The sequence below is a fragment of the Leuciscus leuciscus genome (genome assembly GCF_965113295.1).
Source record: "Leuciscus leuciscus genome assembly, chromosome: 15".
NCBI classification, from domain to species: domain Eukaryota; kingdom Metazoa; phylum Chordata; class Actinopteri; order Cypriniformes; family Leuciscidae; genus Leuciscus; species Leuciscus leuciscus.
Window position 1 is genome coordinate 2,014,390 of NC_138739.1, and position 22,543 is coordinate 2,036,932.

Sequence of the window (22,543 nt, forward strand, 5' to 3'; positions counted from 1 at the left end):
CCACCGACTCACCCACCGACTCACCCACCGACTCACCCACCGACTCACCCACCGACTCACCCACCGACTCTCACCCACCGACTCACCCACCGACTCACCCACCGACTCACCCACCGACTCACCCACCGACTCACCCACCGACTCACCCACCGACTCACCCACCGACTCACCCACCGACTCACCCACCGACTCACCCACCGACTCACCCACCGACTCACCCACCGACTCACCCACCGACTCACCCACCGACTCACCCACCGACTCACCCACCGACTCACCCACCGACTCACCCACCGACTCACCCACCGACTCACCCACCCACCGACTCACCCACCGACTCACCCACCGACTCACTCACCGACCGACTCACTCACTGACTCACCCACCCACTCACTCACCCATCCACTCACTCACCGACCGACTCACCCACCGACTCACCCACTCACCGACTCACTCACCCACCGACTCACCCACCGACTCACCCACCCACCGACTCACTCACTCACTCACAGACTCACCGACTCACTCACTCACTCACAGACTCACTCACTCACTCACTCACCGACTAATACAATGTAAATATAAATAATATACTGTTAATATAAAATAAAATATAACATAATAAATATATAAATTATTAATTATACATCTATATAAATAATTAATATATAAAACATTAACATTAAAAAATTAACAATTAAAATACATATTAAATATGATACATACAGTGAATCCGGACAGTATTCACAGTGCTTCAGTTTTTCCACATTTTGTTATGTTATAGCCTTATTCCAAAATGGATTAAATTCATTATTTTCCTCGTGAAAATGTTTGTTTGAAATCTTTGCAAATTATTATTATTTTTTAATAAAAAATAAAATCACATGTGCATAAGTATTCACAGCCTCATATATATATGCAAGTATGAGTGTGTGAGAGTGAGTGTGAGTGTGAGTGTGAGTGAGTGAGTCTGTCTGTGTGTATGTGTGTGAGTGAGAGTGTGTGAGTGTGTGTCTGACCTGTCTGAGCGAGCTGGCGAAGGCCTCATGGACTCTCCGTGTGTGTGTGTGTGTGTGTGTGTGTGTGTGTGTGTCTGACCTGTCTGAGCGAGCTGGCGAAGGCCTCATGGACTCTCCGTGTGTGTGTGTGTGTGTGTGTGTGTGTGTGTGTGTGTGTGTGTCTGACCTGTCTGAGCGAGCTGGCGAAGGCCTCATGGACTCTCCGTGTGTGTGTGTGTGTGTGTGTGTGTGTGTGTGTGTGTGTGTATGTGTGTGTGTGTGTGTGTGTGTGTGTGTGTGTGTGTCTGACCTGTCTGAGCGAGCTGGCGAAGGCCTCATGGACTCTCTGTGTGTGCGTGTGTGTGTGTGTGTGTGTGTGTGTGTGTGTGTGTGTGTGTGTGTGTGTGTGTCTGACCTGTCTGAGCGAGCTGGCGAAGGCCTCATGGACTCTCCGTGTGTGTGTGTGTGTGTGTGTGTGTGTGTGTCTGACCTCTCTGAGCGAGCTGGCGAAGGCCTCATGGACTCTCCGTGTGTGTGTGTGTGTGTGTGTGTGTGTGTCTGACCTCTCTGAGCGAGCTGGCGAAGGCCTCATGGACTCTCCGTGTGTGTGTGTGTGTGTGTGTGTGTGTGTGTGTGTGTGTCTGACCTCTCTGAGCGAGCTGGCGAAGGCCTCATGGACTCTCCGTGTGTGTGTGTGTGTGTGTGTGTGTGTGTGTGTGTGTGTGTGTGTGTGTGTGTCTGACCTGTCTGAGCGAGCTGGCGAAGGCCTCATGGACTCTCCGTGTGTGTGTGTGTGTGTGTGTGTGTATGTGTGTGTGTGTGTGTGTGTGTGTGTGTGTGTCTGACCTGTCTGAGCGAGCTGGCGAAGGCCTCATGGACTCTCTGTGTGTGCGTGTGTGTGTGTGTGTGTGTGTGTGTGTGTGTGTGTGTGTCTGACCTGTCTGAGCGAGCTGGCGAAGGCCTCATGGACTCTCCGTGTGTGTGTGTGTGTGTGTGTGTGTGTGTGTGTGTGTCTGACCTCTCTGAGCGAGCTGGCGAAGGCCTCATGGACTCTCCGTGTGTGTGTGTGTGTGTGTGTGTGTCTGACCTCTCTGAGCGAGCTGGCGAAGGCCTCATGGACTCTCCGTGTGTGTGTGTGTGTGTGTGTGTGTGTGTGTGTGTGTGTCTGACCTCTCTGAGCGAGCTGGCGAAGGCCTCATGGACTCTCCGTGTGTGTGTGTGTGTGTGTGTGTGTGTGTGTGTGTGTCTGACCTGTCTGAGCGAGCTGGCGAAGGCCTCATGGGAGCTGTTGAGGCGAGTCCTGAACTGGGAACAGATGCTCTTGGCCAGTTTGGCGGCGCTGAGGCTCTCGATGGCGTCCTGCGCGACCTTGCGCTTCCACTCGCTTGTGACGGATGGCGGATTGACCCACGAGATCCGGTGGATGATCTGAGGACACACACACACATTAGCGGCCGAGTCACGCGCCGCCAGCGCAGGGCATTCTGGGTAACGTACCTGTTTGATCTGCTCCCAGAAGAGGCGTGTGACGGAGGATCCCGAGTGAAACGTCACCTCCACGTGATACGCCGCGTTCAGGATCTGCATCACACACACACACACACACACATCCATCAGTACAGTCACACACTCGGTACAGTCAGTATAGTCTCACACACACACACACACACACACACACACACACACACACACACACACACACACACACACACACACACATCAATACAGTCACACACACACACACACACACACACACACACACACACACACACACACACACACACACACACACACACACACACATCAGTACAGTCAAACAAAAAAAAAAAAAAAATTTAAAGACTTAAAAAAAGGTGTAGGATTTCCTTTGAAACTATTTAATCTTCAGAAATTGCTAGTAGTGGAGCGGCTAAGTGATATAATCGTTCAGTTTATGATACAAGCGTGAAAATTGGCATGAGCAGTCTCTGTGGGTCACTTGACAATAAGCCACCCACAGCTACTTGAAATTTCAAGATGGCGGCCATTTTTCAAGATGGCCACCACCTTAGTGGAGCAATTAGGCTCATGGCAATTTTCATGCTTGTATCACCAACTAAATAATTTCTTGAGCCTAATTGCTCCACTAAGGTGGCCGCCATCTTGAAATTTCAAGTAGCTGTGGGTGGCTTATTGTCAAGTGACCCACAGAGACTGCTCATGCCAATTTTCATGCTTGTATCACCAAATAAACCACTATATCACTTAACTGCTCCACTAAGGTGTCGGCCATCTTGAAAAATGGCCGCCATCTTGAAATTTCAAGTGGCTCGGACAATTTTCTTGTCAAGTGACCCATGGAGACTGCTCATGCCAATTTTCACGCTTGTATCATAAACTGAACGATTCTGCCAAACATAAGCACTTAGCCGCTCCACTATAGTGAATATCACAAATAATAATTAACATTGAGTAAAATCACATTTTGAAGTAGATAAGAAAGTCATAGATAAGAAAGTCATAATTATGACAGAATTAGAAATTGTCATAATTTAAACTTTTATGTCATAATTTCGACATAATTATGGTATGTTATAATTAGAGGTGGGCATAGATTAATTTTTTTAATCTAGATTAATCTAGATTAATTTTGAAATTAATCTAGATTAATCTAGATTAAAATGGCTCATTTGAATTCTGCCGAAGGCATTCAGAATATGTGTGCTACCCAAATAATGACTATAAAAGTAAGTCTTTGAGAACGGGTTTCTCAAGCCAGGTGGCGCATTAGACCAGGGGCTCATCTCCTGTTTCCAAAATGCATCATAAACTGCTTGAGAAAGCTGTTCTACTCATAGACTGTAAAAGGTTACTACTGTACTGTTACCGTCCGTAGGCAACATTAGGTAGGCCTATGTTATTATCAACTACTATAGGCTATCAATTAGGGATGGGCGATATGGCCTAAAATCTATATTGTGATATACATTGCAGCCTCTTGCGATAACGATTTACAGTATATTATAATAAAACCATTTCAGAACAGATTACACAGACCCATGCTAAACAACTGCTAAATGTATTTTTTTTTAAAGGGTGTATGTAGTTTTGAGAACATATATTGTGCAAAACTGTAAGTATACAAAATAATTTTGCAGATAAATAAAATTTAAGTACACTAGCTGCAGAGACTTAAGTAGGTCTAATGTTTATTATGGCTTGGAGCTTATGAAACCCCAAATTTAAAATTAGAATATTGTCTAACTGATGTCTTTTCAGTTAAAAAGAAACACAACAACGATTCTTAAAATCGAGATGATGTGCTACACCACTAAGCAAGGCTGGATTAGTACCCCCAGGGGCCCCTGGGCACTGAAGCTCATGGGCCCCCTCCCCTACCTGACAACCACACCCTCCAAAGGAACACACACCAGGTGTGGGATTTAACATGCCAATCACTATTGATCAAAAGCTGAATGACTAGTTCACAAGACAATGATACGAAATACATTTTTCTGAAAAGTATGGCTGCACGATTTGGGGAAAATGTCATATTGTGATTATTGAGGTCAATATTGCGATATGCGATTGCGATATAGTAAACAAATGGTTTCATGAGTTAACTTGCTTATTTCTCAAGTAAAATGCACACACAGATTAGTGATAATGCTGAAATTTGTAGCCCATTTCTCAACTCAAACTAGAAACAACAACTAAATGCACTGTGTTTTCAAATTAAAATAAATTCAATATTGTTATTTGTCTCAATAATACAAGAGTTGAAAATAAATGTCATATTTACCTGTGCCTGTCAAACAGGTAGACCTAGGTCCTAGGACATATACCGAAATTGTCAAACTGCACTGCATAAATTATAAATTAAATATAGACTAATCCTTATTATAGCAAAAAAAAAAAAAAAAACTTTAGTCAACAGCAGTGAGTCATTTTCTCTGTTCTTTTTGTTCTTTGATTAACTTTACTGACAGAAAGCTTTATTGGCTGCTGTCTCTTTAAGACCAGCTGACGGAGACGCGGCTCTCGCACGCGCCTCATTCTTTCACAACTCTTGACGTTCATCATAAGACAGCTCTTATGTTATGAAGATACTCGACAAAACGGACATTTTGGCATAATTGTGTGTGTTATTGTAAGTTCAAGCACGAAAGATAACTGTATTCTGGCGTGCTGTCTGTGCGCACGATACTGGCGCGCGCGCGTCTTTCTGTGTCTGTGTGTGTGTGTGTGTGTGTGTGTGTCACAGTCAGACTTTTGTCTTGTCGCACATGAATTGTTTAAAAGCATTTGCATGAATAAGAGATCATATAATGTAATATACACTTTTTTAAAATTCTGATTGGATAATTATCAAGATCGAGGCAAAGCCTTGTGTATACTATTTTTATGTAGCAGCGAACGTGGCCAAAAAAAAAACAAAAAAAAACTCCGATCACGGAGGGCCCCTCTCTGCGCAAGGGCCCCTGGGCACGTGCCCAGATTGCCCATATGGTAGATCCGGCCCTGCACTAAGATTGGAATGGGAATAATACGCGCGCGCTGGTATTCAGTGATATCATGTTTCGTTTTGAATTTGAGGTGGTAGAACGGATTAGTCGTGTGTTAACTTACCGAACTGTTACCCCACACACTCTGTATATAGTTTGCTGCTGCTCGTCTGACGGCTTAAACCCGAACCAAGTCCAAATAATGGATGTTGCACCGATCTTTTTCACCAGCTTTCACTTTCAGCCGTGTTTACTTAAGATGACGACGAATATGCGTTGCAGCCGGGTTTACCTCGCGGCCGCGGGTAGATTGCGTCATCATAGCTTGTGTAGTATAGAGCCATCTCCCAACCCAACTTGGAGAATAGATTAACGGCGATATTTTTTTTATCGCGCGACAAGAGTCTCGCGTTAACGCAGCACGTTAACGCCGATAACGGCCCACCACTAGTTATAATTTATATATTTATATCATAAGTCATATTGACAATTGTGACTTTATTGTGACAATTACTTTTTATACTGTAATAAAAAATTGTACGTGATAATTATGACTTTTTATGACTTTATATGTCAGAAATTAAGCTTTTGTAAATAGTAATTTGTCATGTGTGGTGGAAATGGGCTTTCATGCCAAAAATAACTTTTTTATTACAGTGAAGCTTTTTCTGAATCAGATTTTGCCAAAAGTGGAAGTGAACAGTAAATCTTCAGCCTTTAACACGTAACACTGGCTCCCGTACGAGAGCCCGTAACCCTTACCTCAGAGGGCAAACCAGAGTATAGCAAGGTTTTTTTCATTTTTTTATTAAATTAATGTACTATATTTTAGTTTGATAATGTTTTTTATTTAATATTTTGTATTGTTAGGGGATTTTATGGAACTGAATTATATTTACACTGTATTTATAATCCATTTATTCACTTTTTGAGCATAGACCTGAAAACTTTAACTGGTAAATCTTGAACGCTTTAGATCACAGACTGAAGTTTGATCTCTTTTCAAAGACGACACTTGGCAGATTATTGCTGAAGGGAAAAAGGTTTTAAAAAGTGAACTTAAAGTAACAGAATTTTACGTTTGTGCAAAATTACTATTTTAAATTTTTATAGGAAATATATATTTTCAAAATATAATGTTTTACTCTAAAACTGTGATAAAATCAAATCCATAAATCTAAACAAGTTGTGTTCTAAATGTGAGGCTGATATCTCAGTAAATGAGCGTTCAGTGAGATGTTGTTCGGCTGCAGTACCAAACGCTTCCACTAGAGGAACTTCGTCTCGCATTCGTTTCCAATGCGTCATTTCTGACCGCGAGGAGCAAAAGAGTGACCATTGTTTACAGCACCATTCAACCTGTTCAGATCATGTCCGTATGTGTGTGTGTGCACCTGCTTGAGGTGGTTGGAGGTGACGTTGTGTGTGTGTGTGTGTGTGTGTGTGTGTGCACACCTGCTTGAGGTGGTTGGAGGTGACGTTGTGTGTGCAGGGCTCTGCTGTGGACTTCTCCAGGCTGCCCAGGCATCTCTCCAGTGTTCCCACAAAGCTCTCCCGCAGGTAATCCACGGAACTGGTGAGTTTATTCGCCACCGCCTGGTTGAGCCGGATCACGATCAGGTCCTGGATCTGACTGATACACACCTTGATGTCTTTAGAGCTCATGGGCTCCGCGTTAGACGTCACGATGATGTCTGTAACACACACACACACACGGAAACCAGTCAATCAACCAGTGCTGCCAAGGGTTGGGAATCAGATACTTGTTATAAAATAAAAATTTGGATTCCTCTTATCGATTCTCTGTGAGCATTTCAATATGACTTTAAACCACCAGGGGTGGTGGTGGCGCAATGGATAAGACACATGCCTTTGGTGTGAGAGACCCGGGTTCGAATCCACTGTGAGACACCAATGTGTCCCTGAGCAAGACACTTAACCCCTAGTTGCTCCAGAGGCGTGCGACCTCTGACATATATAACAATTGTAAGTCGCTCTGGATAAAAGCGTCAGCTAAATGAATAAATGTAAATGTAAATGTAAACCATTGAAGTTTTCTGTGTTCATGTGTATCAGTATATCGGATCCGTGCAGCTCTTAAAGTGACAGCAGCCTAATATTCCTAATATAACATATGCAGTGTTATTTTACATCTGATTGCAGTTTCTGAACCTGAAAATCTTAAAACTCTGTTTATTTCAGCCGTGTCTGTGGTCAGTCGTGTCTGTGGTCAGCCGTGTCTGTGGTCAGCCGTGTCTGTCTGTGGTCAGTCGTGTCTGTCTGTGGTCAGTCGTGTCTGTGGTCAGCCGTGTCTGTGGTCAGCCGTGTCTGTCTGTGGTCAGCCGTGTCTGTCTGTGGTCAGCCGTGTCTGTCTGTGGTCAGCCGTGTCTGTCTGTGGTCAGTCGTGTCTGTCTGTGGTCAGTCGTGTCTGTCTGTGGTCAGTCGTGTCTGTCTGTGGTCAGTCGTGTCTGTGGTCAGCCGTGTCTGTCTGTGGTCAGCCGTGTCTGTCTGTGGTCAGCCGTGTCTGTCTGTGGTCAGCCGTGTCTGTCTGTGGTCAGCCGTGTCTGTCTGTGGTCAGCCGTGTCTGTCTGTGGTCAGCCGTGTCTGTCTGTGGTCAGTCGTGTCTGTCTGTGGTCAGTCGTGTCTGTCTGTGGTCAGTCGTGTCTGTCTGTGGTCAGTCGTGTCTGTGGTCAGTCGTGTCTGTCTGTGGTCAGTCGTGTCTGTCTGTGGTCAGTCGTGTCTGTCTGTGGTCAGTTGTGTCTGTCTGTGGTCAGTTGTGTCTGTCTGTGGTCAGCCGTGTCTGTCTGTGGTCAGCCGTGTCTGTGGTCAGCCGTGTCTGTCTGTGGTCAGTCGTGTCTGTCTGTGGTCAGCCGTGTCTGTCTGTGGTCAGTTGTGTCTGTCTGTGGTCAGCCGTGTCTGTGGTCAGTCGTGTCTGTCTGTGGTCAGTCGTGTCTGTCTGTGTTCAGTCGTGTCTGTCTGTGGTCAGTCGTGTCTGTGGTCAGTCGTGTCTGTGGTCAGTTGTGTCTGTCTGTGTTCAGTCGTGTCTTGGTCAGTCGTGTCTGTGGTCAGTCGTGTCTGTCTGTGGTCAGTCGTGTCTGTCTGTGGTCAGTCGTGTCTGTCTGTGGTCAGTCGTGTCTGTCTGTGGTCAGTTGTGTCTGTCTGTGGTCAGTCGTGTCTGTGGTCAGTTGTGTCTGTCTGTGGTCAGTCGTGTCTATGGTCAGTCGTGTCTGTCTGTGGTCAGTCGTGTCTATGGTCAGTCGTGTCTGTCTGTGGTCAGTCGTGTCTGTCTGTGGTCAGTCGTGTCTGTCTGTGGTCAGTCGTGTCTGTCTGTGGTCAGTCGTGTCTGTCTGTGGTCAGTTGTGTCTGTCTGTGGTCAGTTGTGTCTGTCTGTGTTCAGTCGTGTCTGTGGTCAGTCGTGTCTGTGGTCAGTCGTGTCTGTCTGTGGTCAGTCGTGTCTGTCTGTGGTCAGTCGTGTCTGTGGTCAGTCGTGTCTGTGGTCAGTCGTGTCTGTGGTCAGTCGTGTCTATCTGTGGTCAGTCGTGTCTGTCTGTGGTCAGTCGTGTCTGTCTGTGGTCAGTCGTGTCTGTCTGTGGTCAGTCGTGTCTGTGGTCAGTCGTGTCTGTCTGTGGTCAGTCGTGTCTGTCTGTGGTCAGTCGTGTCTGTCTGTGTTCAGTCGTGTCTGTGGTGGTCAGTCGTGTCTGTCTGTGGTCAGTCGTGTCTGTCTGTGGTCAGTCGTGTCTGTCTGTGGTCAGTCGTGTCTGTCTGTGGTCAGCCGTGTCTGTCTGTGGTCAGCCGTGTCTGTCTGTGGTCAGTCGTGTCTGTCTGTGGTCAGTCGTGTCTGTCTGTGGTCAGTCGTGTCTGTCTGTGGTCAGTCGTGTCTGTCTGTGGTCAGTTGTGTCTATTAGTTGCGATTTGTAAATTTTTTATTCATTCTTGTTTAATCACGAAGTGTTTATCGTCTTTAATAATGCCTGAAGTTTATATTACAGTTTTTCTCAGTCGCTTTGGTGCATTTCTCACATCACTATTTACATTTGCACAACAGTTAGTTCAGCCTCCACAACATTTAGTCATTTGTGCACATCATAGTAGAAGTTTCTCATTCCTTCCAACAAATTACAAATGCTTTTGGACATGCATCAATTGCTTTCATACAACTCTCTGCTGTTTTATAACATTATCATTTGCTTATGTCATGTCAGTCAAAATGAACTATACTTGTGAATGCTGAATAGTCATTCCATATAAAACTAATAGTCCTCATTTCATTGCTTGAGTCATTACATACAAAAATGTTGAACTAGTTGTCAAAATCTGTCAAGCAAATTTTACCCATTTTTTCAATCTTTTTTTTTTTCCTGAAAATGTCTCCTAAACTGAACAATTTCTCTCAGGTGAATCTCAGCTTTCACTGATGAGAAGGGGTGTGTGAAGCATTAGTTGCAACCAATGTTCAGCTCCAATATGTCCTGCAATATTGTTTCCAGTTGTGCACAGCTCTACCCAAAGGGAGTTTATGTTTGTTGGAAATAAGGGTGTATTTTTTCTTTTGCACAATGCTGTGAACAAATTAGAATAGCAAAGAGCATATGCAGTACAAATGTGAAACATACATATTCAGTGTCTTGTACTCAGTTACCTCACTAAATACAGTAATGTGTAACTTTACTGTATTTTTCAGATGGCTGTGCAAATAGTATATAGTGCTGTCTTGAGCATTTTCAGGTAGTGTCACCAAGATCTGACTTTTTTGCATTGGAAAACATTTACAGAGTAAACTGTCATAATGAAAACATGACAAAGCCATTTGACTCTCTTGTTCATAAACAATAGTGTCAGGACTTTTCATCTTGATGACACTGACACTTTCATTGATATGAATACTTGCTTTTGAGGAATGAGCTCTCCATTATGAGCAAGTGACACGCTTTTGCAGGTTATCAACTAGGTTTTGCAGTTTGTACTAATTGTTTTGAGAACTGCAATAACTGTTGTGCAAATGTAAATAGTGATGTGAGAAATGCACCAAAGCGACTGAGAAAAACTGTAGTTCGGCTAGATGTTCTTCTATGGTGTTTATAAACCACAGGCAAACGCTCCTTGTGTAAGTGTTCTTTATCCTGATGATTTCTGTTCATGATATTCAGACACAATTACATGTTTTACAATAAGACTAAATGTGAATGATATCTAAGTTTTTTTGTTTTTTTACCTTCCATAATCGTTAAAACTCAAACGTTACCACTGCGTTCGTCTACACTACTGTACATCATCTGCTGTGAGGGTTTACACTCATGTTGTGTGTATTATGAAGCAGTGGCCGACAAACGCAACATCCTGAGGAAACAGACTTCGAAATTACACTTGTGTTGCTACGGTAACAGGACAGTCACGTGACACCCATTAACACTAATGGATTACCTCAAACAAACAATAATAGGGCAATATCAGTGGATTTCCCCCTCACACACACACACACACACACACACACACACGCGCACACACACGCGCACACACACGCGCACACACAGTCACGTTTGACCACAGTAGATCAACACACGCTAGTAAAGGGGAAGTTTATCCTTCTAGTGGTTTCAGAGCATCAGATCGAACTGTTTAACTCCATAATGAACTAAACTATAATATTTAAAACTATTATAACTATTTTACCTGACATTAGTCACTTACAACGGCCAATGATGATAAAAACCCCTCAATGAAATCTAAATGACAACAGCTTGTATAACTGGAAAAAAACACATAAATTAAACAGAAATGGCCACAACCACAAGATAATGTTTAAGTTTCGATGTATGCGGGATTATAAACCTTCAAACCTTAACAGACATTAAACATGAAGCTGGAATAATGAAATAAGAAGTGCTGGTAAACCCTGAAGGAAAGTGAGTGCATTAATTGTGGCAGCATTAAATACTGAAATAAAGCAAAATAAACAGAATCTACCAAACTCTCCAAACTCTCAAACCTCTCAAAACTCCCAAACTCTCAAAACTCTCCAACTCTCCAAACTCTCAAACTCTCCAAACTCCCAAACTCTCAAAACTCTCCAACTCTCCAAACTCTCCAACTCTCCAAACTCTCCAAACTCTCAAACTCTCCAAACTCTCCAACTCTCCAAACTCTCAAACTCTCCAAACTCCCAAACTCTCAAAACTCTCCAAACTCTCCAAACTCTCCAAACTCCCAAACTCTCCAAACTCTCCAAACTCTCAAACTCTCCAAACTCTCCAACTCTCCAAACTCTCAAACCTCTCAAAACTCCCAAACTCCCAAACTCTCCAACTCTCCAAACTCTCCAACTCTCCAAACTCTCCAAACTCTCAAACTCCCAAACTCTCCAAACTCTCCAAACTCTCAAACCTCTCAAAACTCCCAAACTCTCAAAACTCTCCAACTCTCCAAACTCTCCAAACTCTCCAACTCTCCAAACTCTCAAACTCTCCAAACTCCCAAACTCCCAAACTCTCAAAACTCTCCAACTCTCCAAACTCTCAAACTCTCCAAACTCTCCAAACTCTCAAACTCTCCAAACTCTCAAACTCTCAAACTCTCCAAACTCTCAAACCTCTCAAAACTCCCAAACTCCCAAACTCTCCAAACTCTCCAACTCTCCAAACTCTCAAACTCTCCAAATTCTCAAACTCTCCAAACTCTCAAACTCTCCAAACTCTCCAAACTCTCAAACTCCCAAACTCTCCAAACTCTCCAAACTCTCCAAACTCTCAAACCTCTCAAAACTCCCAAACTCTCAAAACTCTCCAACTCTCCAAACTCTCAAACTCTCAAACTCTCCAAACTCCCCAAACTCCCCAAACTCTCCAACTCTCCAAACTCTCAAACTCTCAAACTCTCCAAACTCTCAAACTCTCAAACTCTCCAAACTCCCAAACTCTCCAAACTCTCCAAACTCTCAAACTCTCAAACTCTCCAAACTCTCAAACTCTCCAAACTCTCAAACTCTCCAAACTCTCAAACTCTCCAAACTCTCAAAGTCTCCAAACTCTCCAAACTCTCCAAACTCTCCAACCTCTCAAAACTCCCAAACTCTCAAAACTCTCAAAACTCCCAAACTCTCCAAACTCTCCAACTCTCCAAACTCTCCAACTCTCCAAACTCTCCAACTCTCCAAACTCTCCAACTCTCCAAACTCTCCAAACTCCCAAACTCTCAAAACTCTCCAACTCTCCAACTCTCAAAACTCTCCAACTCTCCAAACTCTCCAACTCTCCAAACTCCCAAACTCTCAAAACTCTCCAACTCTCCAAACTCTTCAAACTCCCCAAACTCTCCAAACTCTCCAAACTCTCAAACTCTCCAAACTCTCCAAACTCTCCAACTCTCCAAACTCCCCAAATTCTCCAACTCTCCAAACTCTCAAACTCTCCAAACTCTCCAAACTTCGAAACTCTCAAAACTCTCAAACTCTCCAAACTCCCAAACTCTCAAACTCCCCAACTCTCAAACTCTCCAAACTCCCCAAACTCTCCAAACTCTCAAACTCTCCAAACTCTCAAACTCTCCAAACTCTCAAACTCCCCAACTCTCAAACTCTCCAAACTCTCCAAACTCTCAAACTCCCCAACTCTCAAACTCTCCAAACTCTCCAAACTCTCAAACTCCCCAACTCCCAAACTCTCAAACTCCCAAACTCCCAAACTCTCCAAACTCTCAAACTCTCCAAACTCTCAAACTAAAATTAAAACTGAAAGAAACTAAATTGAAAAAAATTAAACTGAACATGAAAATAGAAAAAACTAAAACAATAATGTAAAAATTTTTTATTACAATTTAAATGTCATTTTGTTTTTCTAATTATAAAAAACTAATAAAAAATAAACTAAATGAACAATAAACAACATAAAAATAGGGAAAAACCTAAAATGTTTAAAACAGTAATTGTTTTTCTAATGATAAAAAAACTACAACTAAACTAAAACCTTACAATGATAGAATGAAAAGTCAAACATAAACTAAAATAAACTGAACATAAAATTTGAAAAAAACTAAATTAAAAATTATTTAAAACTTTTTTTGTTTTTCTAGTGATAAAAACTAAAACTAACAATGATAGAATGAAAACGAATCAAAATAACTAACTTAATAAACTGAACATAAAAATAGGAAATAAAACTATTAACAATCATTTTAAAACATTTAAAATGTAATTTTGTAGTTTGTAATTTTTCTAATGATAAAAAACTAAAACTAACAATGATAGACTGTAAACTAATCAAACATAAACAAAATAAACAATAAACTGAACATAAAAATGGGAAAAACTAAATTAACAATTTAAAACTTTTTACATGTAAATTTGTTTTTCTAATGATAAAAAACAAATTAAATAAAAACTAAACTAACTAAATTAACAATAAACTGAAAATAAAAATAGTGGAAAAAAACGATATTAACAATAATTTAAAACTTTTAAAATGTAATTTGTATTTCTAATGCTAAAAAACTAAAATGAACAATGATAAGAGTGGAAACAAATTTTTTTTTTAAACGAGAAAAAAAAAATGAACAATGATTTAAAACTTTTGAAATGTAATTTGATTTTCTAACTTTAAAAAACTGAAACTAAAAATGAAAGAATGAAAACTAATCAAAAACAAACTAAACTGAATCCATAAACATTAAAGGTGCAGTGTGTAAGTTTTAGCGGCATCTAGTGGTAAGGTTGTTAACTGCACCCAACAGAAGTTACAGTGGCCGACAGGAAGTGATTAGAGTTCTCAACGGGCCTGAAAATTACAACCCGACCCGACCCGTGGCTTTTAAAGCCCGGACCCGATGTAACCCGACACATCAACATGAATTATCTGCCCGAACCCGGCCCGCGGCCCGATGCCGCGTCAGAATTTTTTTTTCTCATACATGTATTATCATGACCAGCAGACGCGAATTCAAATCAACCTTTAATGTTCACGCCTTTTAACAATACAAACAACTGAAACAATAAACTTTAAATATATAAATAGGCTGTAGTAGCGACGGTGAATTCACCTGTGGCAAGTTTACTTTCACCAACTCCATCTTCTTCTCTCCAGGCTAAAGGCGTGCACGCAGCGGCGTCAAGTCTGCCCCCCCGCCCCTCTCCATGATGCACGTTGCTCGCAGCAGCCAGACTTGCTTTACGGTGAACAGCAGCGATGATTAATACATTTTTTTTTTTTTTTTTTTTACTGAGCGGAAAAGATTAAGCCCGAGGTCCGACCCGACCCGAGTCATTTGCTTATATTTTCGACCCGAACCCGGCCCGAACCCGCGAGTACCGTCGGGTTTGTCGGGCCGACCCGACCCGTTGAGAACTCTAGAAGTGATGTCGTCGTCTGAGACAGCAGAGAGTAGCCAGTTCAGCAATGAGGTTTCATTACAAAGATTAATTAAGAAATTAGCTTTACTTAATTATTCAGTAAAACGATGTTATTGCAAATATTATTGTTACGTGTTCATCATTGTGTCAGTGTTTTATTCGCTGGCTTTAGCTGAAGCTTCTTATCATGAAGAACAACATAGTGACGAAACGCGTTTGTCCGCTCAGGGCCACCGTAGAAACATGTAAATATTACACACTGCACCTTTAAATGTAAAACTTTTGATTTGTAACTGTGTGGTTGATCTCTGGCCTCGACCTCTGACCTGTGAACTCCAGGTTGGCGGCGTCCTCCAGGAGCTGCTCCTTCATGCTCTCCAGCGTCTCCACGATCATCTCCTTCATCTCCTCCTGCTTGCGGTTAGCGATGGCCATGAGGGAGGAGAAGAGCTCGCCCTCCTTCTCACGAGTGTATTCCAGACGCCGCGGGGTGATCTGAAGATCCCGCTGCATGTCGAACGCCTCAAACACACACACACACACACATCCAACAGCACGTTACAACATGCACTTCATTTGTGTTTACGTGAGGGATAATGAACATCCAGACGGTTGTTATCGCAGAATAAACCCGACAGAGTGATCACACACACACACACACACACACACACACACACACACACACACACACACACACACACACACACACACCTGAGGGGGTTTATTCTGAGATAACACACACACACACACACACACACCTGAGGGGGTTTATTCTGAGATAACACACACACACACACACACACACACCTGAGGGGGTTTATTCTGAGATAACACACACACACACACACACACCTGAAGGGGTTTATTCTGAGATAACACACACACACACCTGAAGGGGTTTATTCTGAGATAACACACACACACACACCTGAAGGGGTTTATTCTGAGATAACACACACACACACACACACACACCTGAGGGGGTTTATTCTGAGATAACACACACACACACACACACACACCTGAGGGGGTTTATTCTGAGATAACACACACACACACACACACACACACACCTGAGGGGGTTTATTCTGAGATAACACACACACACACACACACACCTGAAGGGGTTTATTCTGAGATAACACACACACACACCTGAAGGGGTTTATTCTGAGATAACACACACACACACACACACACCTGAAGGGGTTTATTCTGAGATAACACACACACACACACACACACACACACACACACCTGAAGGGGTTTATTCTGAGATAACACACACACACACACACACACACCTGAAGGGGTTTATTCTGAGATAAAAAAAACACACACACACACACACACACACACCTGAAGGGGTTTATTCTGAGATAACACACACACACACCTGAAGGGGTTTATACTGAGATAACACACACACCTGAAGGGGTTTATTCTGAGATGACACACACACACACCTGAAGGGGTTTATTCTGAGATAACACACACACACACCTGAAGGGGTTTATTCTGAGATAACACACACACACACCTGAAGGGGTTTATTCTGAGATAACACACACACACACACACACCTGAAGGGGTTTATACTGAGATAACACACACACACACCTGAAGGGGTTTATTCTGAGATGACACACACACACACCTGAAGGGGTTTATTCTGAGATAACACACACACACACCTGAAGGGGTTTATTCTGAGATAACACACACACACACACACCTGAAGGGGTTTATACTGAGATAACACACACACACACCTGAAGGGGTTTATTCTGAGATGACACACACACACACCTGAAGGGGTTTATTCTGAGATAACACACACACACGGCCTGAAAAACCACCTCATACAAGCGTAAAAAGTTTTTGCGATATATGGGAGTTTTTTGCGAAATCGATGTGTTTCCATTGGGCGTATTTTCAATTTCAGTTTGCGCAATTTGAAGGGTAACGGAGACGCGCCTAATGACGAGCTAATAATATTATTAATAATAATAATCGCAGCCTCGTATAATAAACCAACTCGATTTAAAGGGACAGTTCACCCAAAACTGAAAATCAGCTCATGATTTACTCTCCCTCACGTCCTCCTAGTGTTCACTCTTCTTGAGTTATATTAAAAAATGTCCTGGCTCTTATTAGCGGTAGCATGTTAGTTAGCGTTAGCGTGTGTCACCTGGTTGATGAAGAGGTCGAGGCAGCGGCAGTGCACGGCATTGAGCAGCGTCGTCGCCTCCACCAGCTGGTTCTGCAGAACCTGCCTCGCGAACGGCACCAGAACCCGGTGCAGGCGCTCCAGACTCTCTCCCAGAATGCCTTGCATCTTCCCGGGTGTCTGAGCCGGAGCCCCGCAAGCGCAGTTTCCCGCCGCGCCGCCGATTAGCTCCTGAGACACGAGCTGCGTGAACAGAGCGGAGCGCTGGCCCGGCGGGTCCGGCGTGGGTTCGGTCGGGATCCGGACGAAACACACAGGGTACGGCAGCGTCTCGCGCACCTTCTGGAGCTCGTTCAGCTGATCCACGCTCAGCGTGTCCTTGCTCACGGCGTAGAGGATTATGGGAAGGATCCCGCGCCTGCAGTCCTCCAGAGCCTCCTCCACCGGCTGGACGTTCCGGCACGGCAGAACCATGATCTTCACCTCCTGGCGGGGAAACACAGGACTGGTAAATGCTAAACGTTGGTGAGTGTTCGAAGAAAAGCGTGTTCTAATAAAAATTAGGGCGGTGCAACGGTTAATCGCGATTAATCACATTCAAAATAAAAGTTTGTTTACATAATATATTATATAATATATACAGTGTATACATGCTAATATTTCTCAAATATATACATTCATGTGTGTGTGTATTTATATATACTAAATAATTGTACACAGTACACACACATATATTATGTAAACACAGACTTTTATTTTGGAGGCGATTAATCGTTGCACAGCCCTAATAAAAATATATCAAAATGTTTCAATATTGGGTTTAAGTTTATATTTTTTAATTAAAAATGTTCAAAGTATCATTTACTAAAATTACTGAATATTACAATTAAATTATTGAAAAATCTGATGAAACACTGAATTACAATAGTGCACTCATTATTTTATTACACAGTTTCACATGTGTTTGTTTTTACACACTTTAATTAATATATTAAAAAAGTATATTCAAAAAACATTTGAATGGTTGGTCAAATAAGTGGTCAAGTAAATTTTAACATTTGATCAATAATTTTTTTTTTTTAACTAAAATGTACTAAAATTAATGAATAATATGAAATTGACAAAAGAAATTAAAACATTGATATAAATTAAAATTATAATAAAATCTTTAAATAAATGCTGAATTACAATAATGTATTAATATACAGTAAATGTTATTTCAGATATTTTCCACATCCAATTTTTTTTTGTTGTAACACGTTTTAATTAATTTATAAATTAAAATATATAAGAATTAAAATGTGTTGAAATATATTTTGTCAATATTCTCATCAATTAAAATATATTTTTTGTCAACTAAAATTACAGTATAACTGACTAAAATGAATGAGATATTGACAAGCTTTCAATTATGACAAAAACTATAACTAACAACTATTTCAGGAGATCGAATTTTCACATCAATAACAGTTTCAAATTGCTTTTTTATTTTTACATGATTCAATTAATATATAAAAGAACAATATGTAAAAGTAAAACGTGTTTGAATGTTTACTGAAAGTCAATCAAATGTTAAAATAATAATATTTAGTTAATTAAACTGTAATTTATGTCAACTAAAATTAGCATATAATGTACTAAAATGTATATTAAAAAACATTGACAAAAGAAGAAAAGTTTTAATTCAATTTTTGAGGATATTTTTCAGCACACTTTTCAACCAGTTCATTTCCACATTCTTTTCTAGTGTGCATTAAGATATGTAATATAGCTGCAAAATTATATAATTATTTTTTCTAATTGTCAACAAAAATTTACTAAATTTTTCCCAACAAAAAATTACTCAAATTAATTTACATGAATAATATGTTGACAAAAGAAGATATAAAATTGGTATAAAATTTTAATTAAGACAAAATCTTGTTTCTAAAACTTTTAATTCCTTTTTTGAGGATATTTTTCATCACACTTTTCAACCAGATATTTCCAGTCTGCAAAAATATTTTTAATCCAGCTGCAAAATTACAGTAATCATAGACTTATCTCTTATTTCTTTGCACCTGACCATGGGAACCCTAAACCCAGTGTAAAATGGCGCTTGTGAGAAGCATTTGTACAGATAAAGGAGTGAAGGTTCAGGAAATATTAGATACAGAGGGCCAAAGTTCGACTGTATGATTAATGTTAACCCGCAGTGGCGTCGAGAATAAAGAGCGCTAGCACACACTAGCACAATAGAGTCAGTCAGCGCCGTCTCTGACACAAGAGCCATAGAGCTGGAGTCTCTCTGGAACAAAGATGGCCTGCAAACACACACTCATAAACCACCGGCCGAGCCGCCGGCCGATCAGACCCCGACCCAACAAAGATCCGATTCAAACGCATCAAACACGCTCTCCACTGCTACAGCTAACACGTGTGTGTGTGTGTGTGTGTTTAGCAGGAATTCTGGGAATGTGTTCACAGGACACACACATTTCACTCCCTGTCGGCAGCGTACGCTGGGACCGAACCACGAGCCCCATGCTAATTAACGTCTGGGCACGAATGTGTGTGTGTGGACCGAAAGCAGACGGGGTTCATTTGAGAGCAGACGTGATTCTAGCAGATGTGTGTGAGCACTGAACAAACACACAAGAGTTAAACACAGTGACACGGTCTGAAACCACAGGAGAGAGTCATGCAGAAGAATCTGTTCTGGCTGAGACACACACACACACACACACTGTTCGAGTCTGATCTAAAGCTGATCTGACTCTGACCCAGGTCTGACCCATCTGGCATGAGTGGTTCTGATCTGAATTCGACACTGATCTTGAAAGTGATCAGAGTTTGATTACAGACTGAAGTGTGTTTTACACTAACTGAAGTGTGTTTTACACTAACTGAAGTGTGAAGTGTGTTTTACACTAACTGAAGTGTGTTTTACACTAACTGAAGTGTGTTTTGATTGAGATGTGAGACTGATCTGATCCACTCCACATAAATCCTGATGTACTCGTTTCATCATAAGAAGAATGGTGTCTACGCTAATATTAGTCTCTCTGTTTATCCGAGGTTTACCGCAGTCCGCCGGATCCAGATCTGATGAAGGACCTGAACCTGGACACACTCACACACGCGCACACACACTCACACTCACTCTCTCACACTCACTCACTCTCTCACACTCACTCTCTCACACTCACTCTCTCACTCTCTCACACTCACTCTCTCACTCTCTCACACTCACTCTCTCACACTCACTCTCTCACACTCACTCTCTCACACTCACTCTCTCACACTCACTCTCTCACACTCACTCTCTCACACTCACTCTCTCACACTCACTCTCTCACACTCACTCTCTCACACTCACTCTCTCACACTCACACTCACTCTCTCACACTCACACTCACTCTCTCACACTCACACTCACTCTCTCACACTCACACTCACTCTCTCACACTCACACTCACTCTCACACACACACTCACTCTCACACACACACTCACTCTCACACACACACTCACTCTCACACACACACTCACTCTCACACACACACTCACTCTCACACACTCACTCTCACACACTCACTCTCACACACTCACTCTCACACACTCACTCTCACACACTCACTCTCACACACTCACTCTCACACACTCACTCTCACACACTCACTCTCACACACTCACTCTCACACACTCACTCTCACACACTCACTCTCACACACTCACTCTCACACACTCACTCTCACACACTCACTCTCTCTCACACTCACTCTCTCACACTCACTCTCTCACACTCACTCTCTCACACTCACACTCACTCTCTCACACTCACACTCACTCTCTCACACACACACTCACTCTCACACACACACACTCACTCTCACACACTCACTCTCACACACTCACTCTCACACACTCACTCTCACACACTCACTCTCACACACTCACTCTCACACACTCACTCTCACACACTCACTCTCACACACTCACTCTCACACACTCACTCTCACACACTCACTCTCACACACTCACTCTCACACACTCACTCTCACACACTCACTCTCACACTCACTCTCACACTCACTCTCTCACACTCACTCTCTCACACTCACTCTCTCACACTCACTCTCTCACACTCACTCTCTCACACTCACTCTCTCACACTCACTCACACTCACTCTCTCACACTCACTCTCTCACACTCACTCTCTCACACTCACTCTCTCTCACTCACTCTCTCTCACTCACTCTCTCTCACTCACTCTCTCACACTCACTCTCTCTCTCTCACACTCACTCTCTCACACTCACTCTCTCACACTCACTCTCTCACACTCACTCTCTCACACTCACTCTCTCACACTCACTCTCTCACACTCACTCTCTCACACTCACTCTCTCACACTCACTCTCTCACACTCACTCTCTCACACTCACTCTCTCTCACTCACTCTCTCTCACTCACTCTCTCTCACTCACTCTCTCACACTCACTCTCTCTCTCTCACACTCACTCTCTCACACTCACTCTCTCACACTCACTCTCTCACACTCACTCTCTCACACTCACTCTCACTCTCACACTCTCTCGATGGACAGATGCACTTTTATGATGGATAGATGCACTTTTAAAGTTTTTAGACTTATTGGAAGTCTGATTTGCAACTGCTCTGATTTAAGAGTAATTCTGATCTGAGAGAGATCTGAACCTGTCCAAAAACTGAGAACTCATGAAAACAAACGAGCTTGTGAAAGAAAGGAATCCAGTTTTCCCGTCACCATGGAGACACACATCACCATAGCAACAACTGTTGGGCTTTTTTCCATCTGTGGTCATGTGAAGTGCAGCAGATCCACAGAACAGGCTTATATAAACACCAGAGAATGAGAAGCTGATTGATGTTTACAATATTCCTGTAATTTATCTCAACAAATAAAATCATATTTGATGCGATTGAGAGTAGGGGTTGGGAATCGAATACTTGTCATCGATTCCTTTGTGAGCATTCCTAAACTTTTAACAATTCAAGCGCGAGACGACTGTGTTTTCTATTGGGCGGCTCTTAAAGTGACAGCAGCTGCCGGCTTTATAATAAACAACACTAATCAAACAACAGAAGACACAGAGAAATTCACTCGTTCTTCACTGAATAACTTTTGTAACTATATTTGTAATGTATATTTTATTTATAAAGTACAGTGTTATTTTACATTTGATTCCAGTTTCTGTTCGAATACCTGAAAATCTTAAAACAATCGTTTATTTCAGTCGTATCTGTGTTCAGTTGTATACATTTTTTGCGATTGCTCATTTTTTATTTGTTCTTGTTTAATCACTGAGTGTTTATTGTCTTTAATAATGCCTGAAGTTTATATTAGTTCTGCTAGTTGTTCTTCTATGGTGTTTTTAAACCACAGGCAAACGCTCCTTGTGTAAGTGTTCTTCATCCTGATGATTTCTGCTCATGATATTCAGATACAATTACATGTTTTACAATAAGACTAAATGTGAATGACATCTAAGTTTTAGTTTTTTAGTTTTTTTTACCTTATTGGCAGAATCGGC

The 22,543-nt window shown here is 42.1% G+C and overlaps 1 protein-coding gene across 1 annotated transcript in view; it reads right to left on the minus strand.

Annotated features, from left to right (window-relative positions):
• dstyk (dual serine/threonine and tyrosine protein kinase) overlaps positions 1 to 22,543 on the minus strand; it is a 36,382-nt gene that overhangs the window by 6,429 nt on the left and 7,410 nt on the right. The window contains exons 3-7 of the mRNA XM_082138705.1: positions 17,011 to 17,475; positions 15,146 to 15,341; positions 6,938 to 7,176; positions 2,496 to 2,579; positions 2,250 to 2,426 (exon numbers count right to left, since the gene is read on the minus strand). Of these exons, the coding sequence (XP_081994831.1) occupies positions 2,250 to 2,426; positions 2,496 to 2,579; positions 6,938 to 7,176; positions 15,146 to 15,341; positions 17,011 to 17,475 (1,161 nt within the window). The remainder of the gene's footprint in view (positions 1 to 2,249; positions 2,427 to 2,495; positions 2,580 to 6,937; positions 7,177 to 15,145; positions 15,342 to 17,010; positions 17,476 to 22,543) is intronic.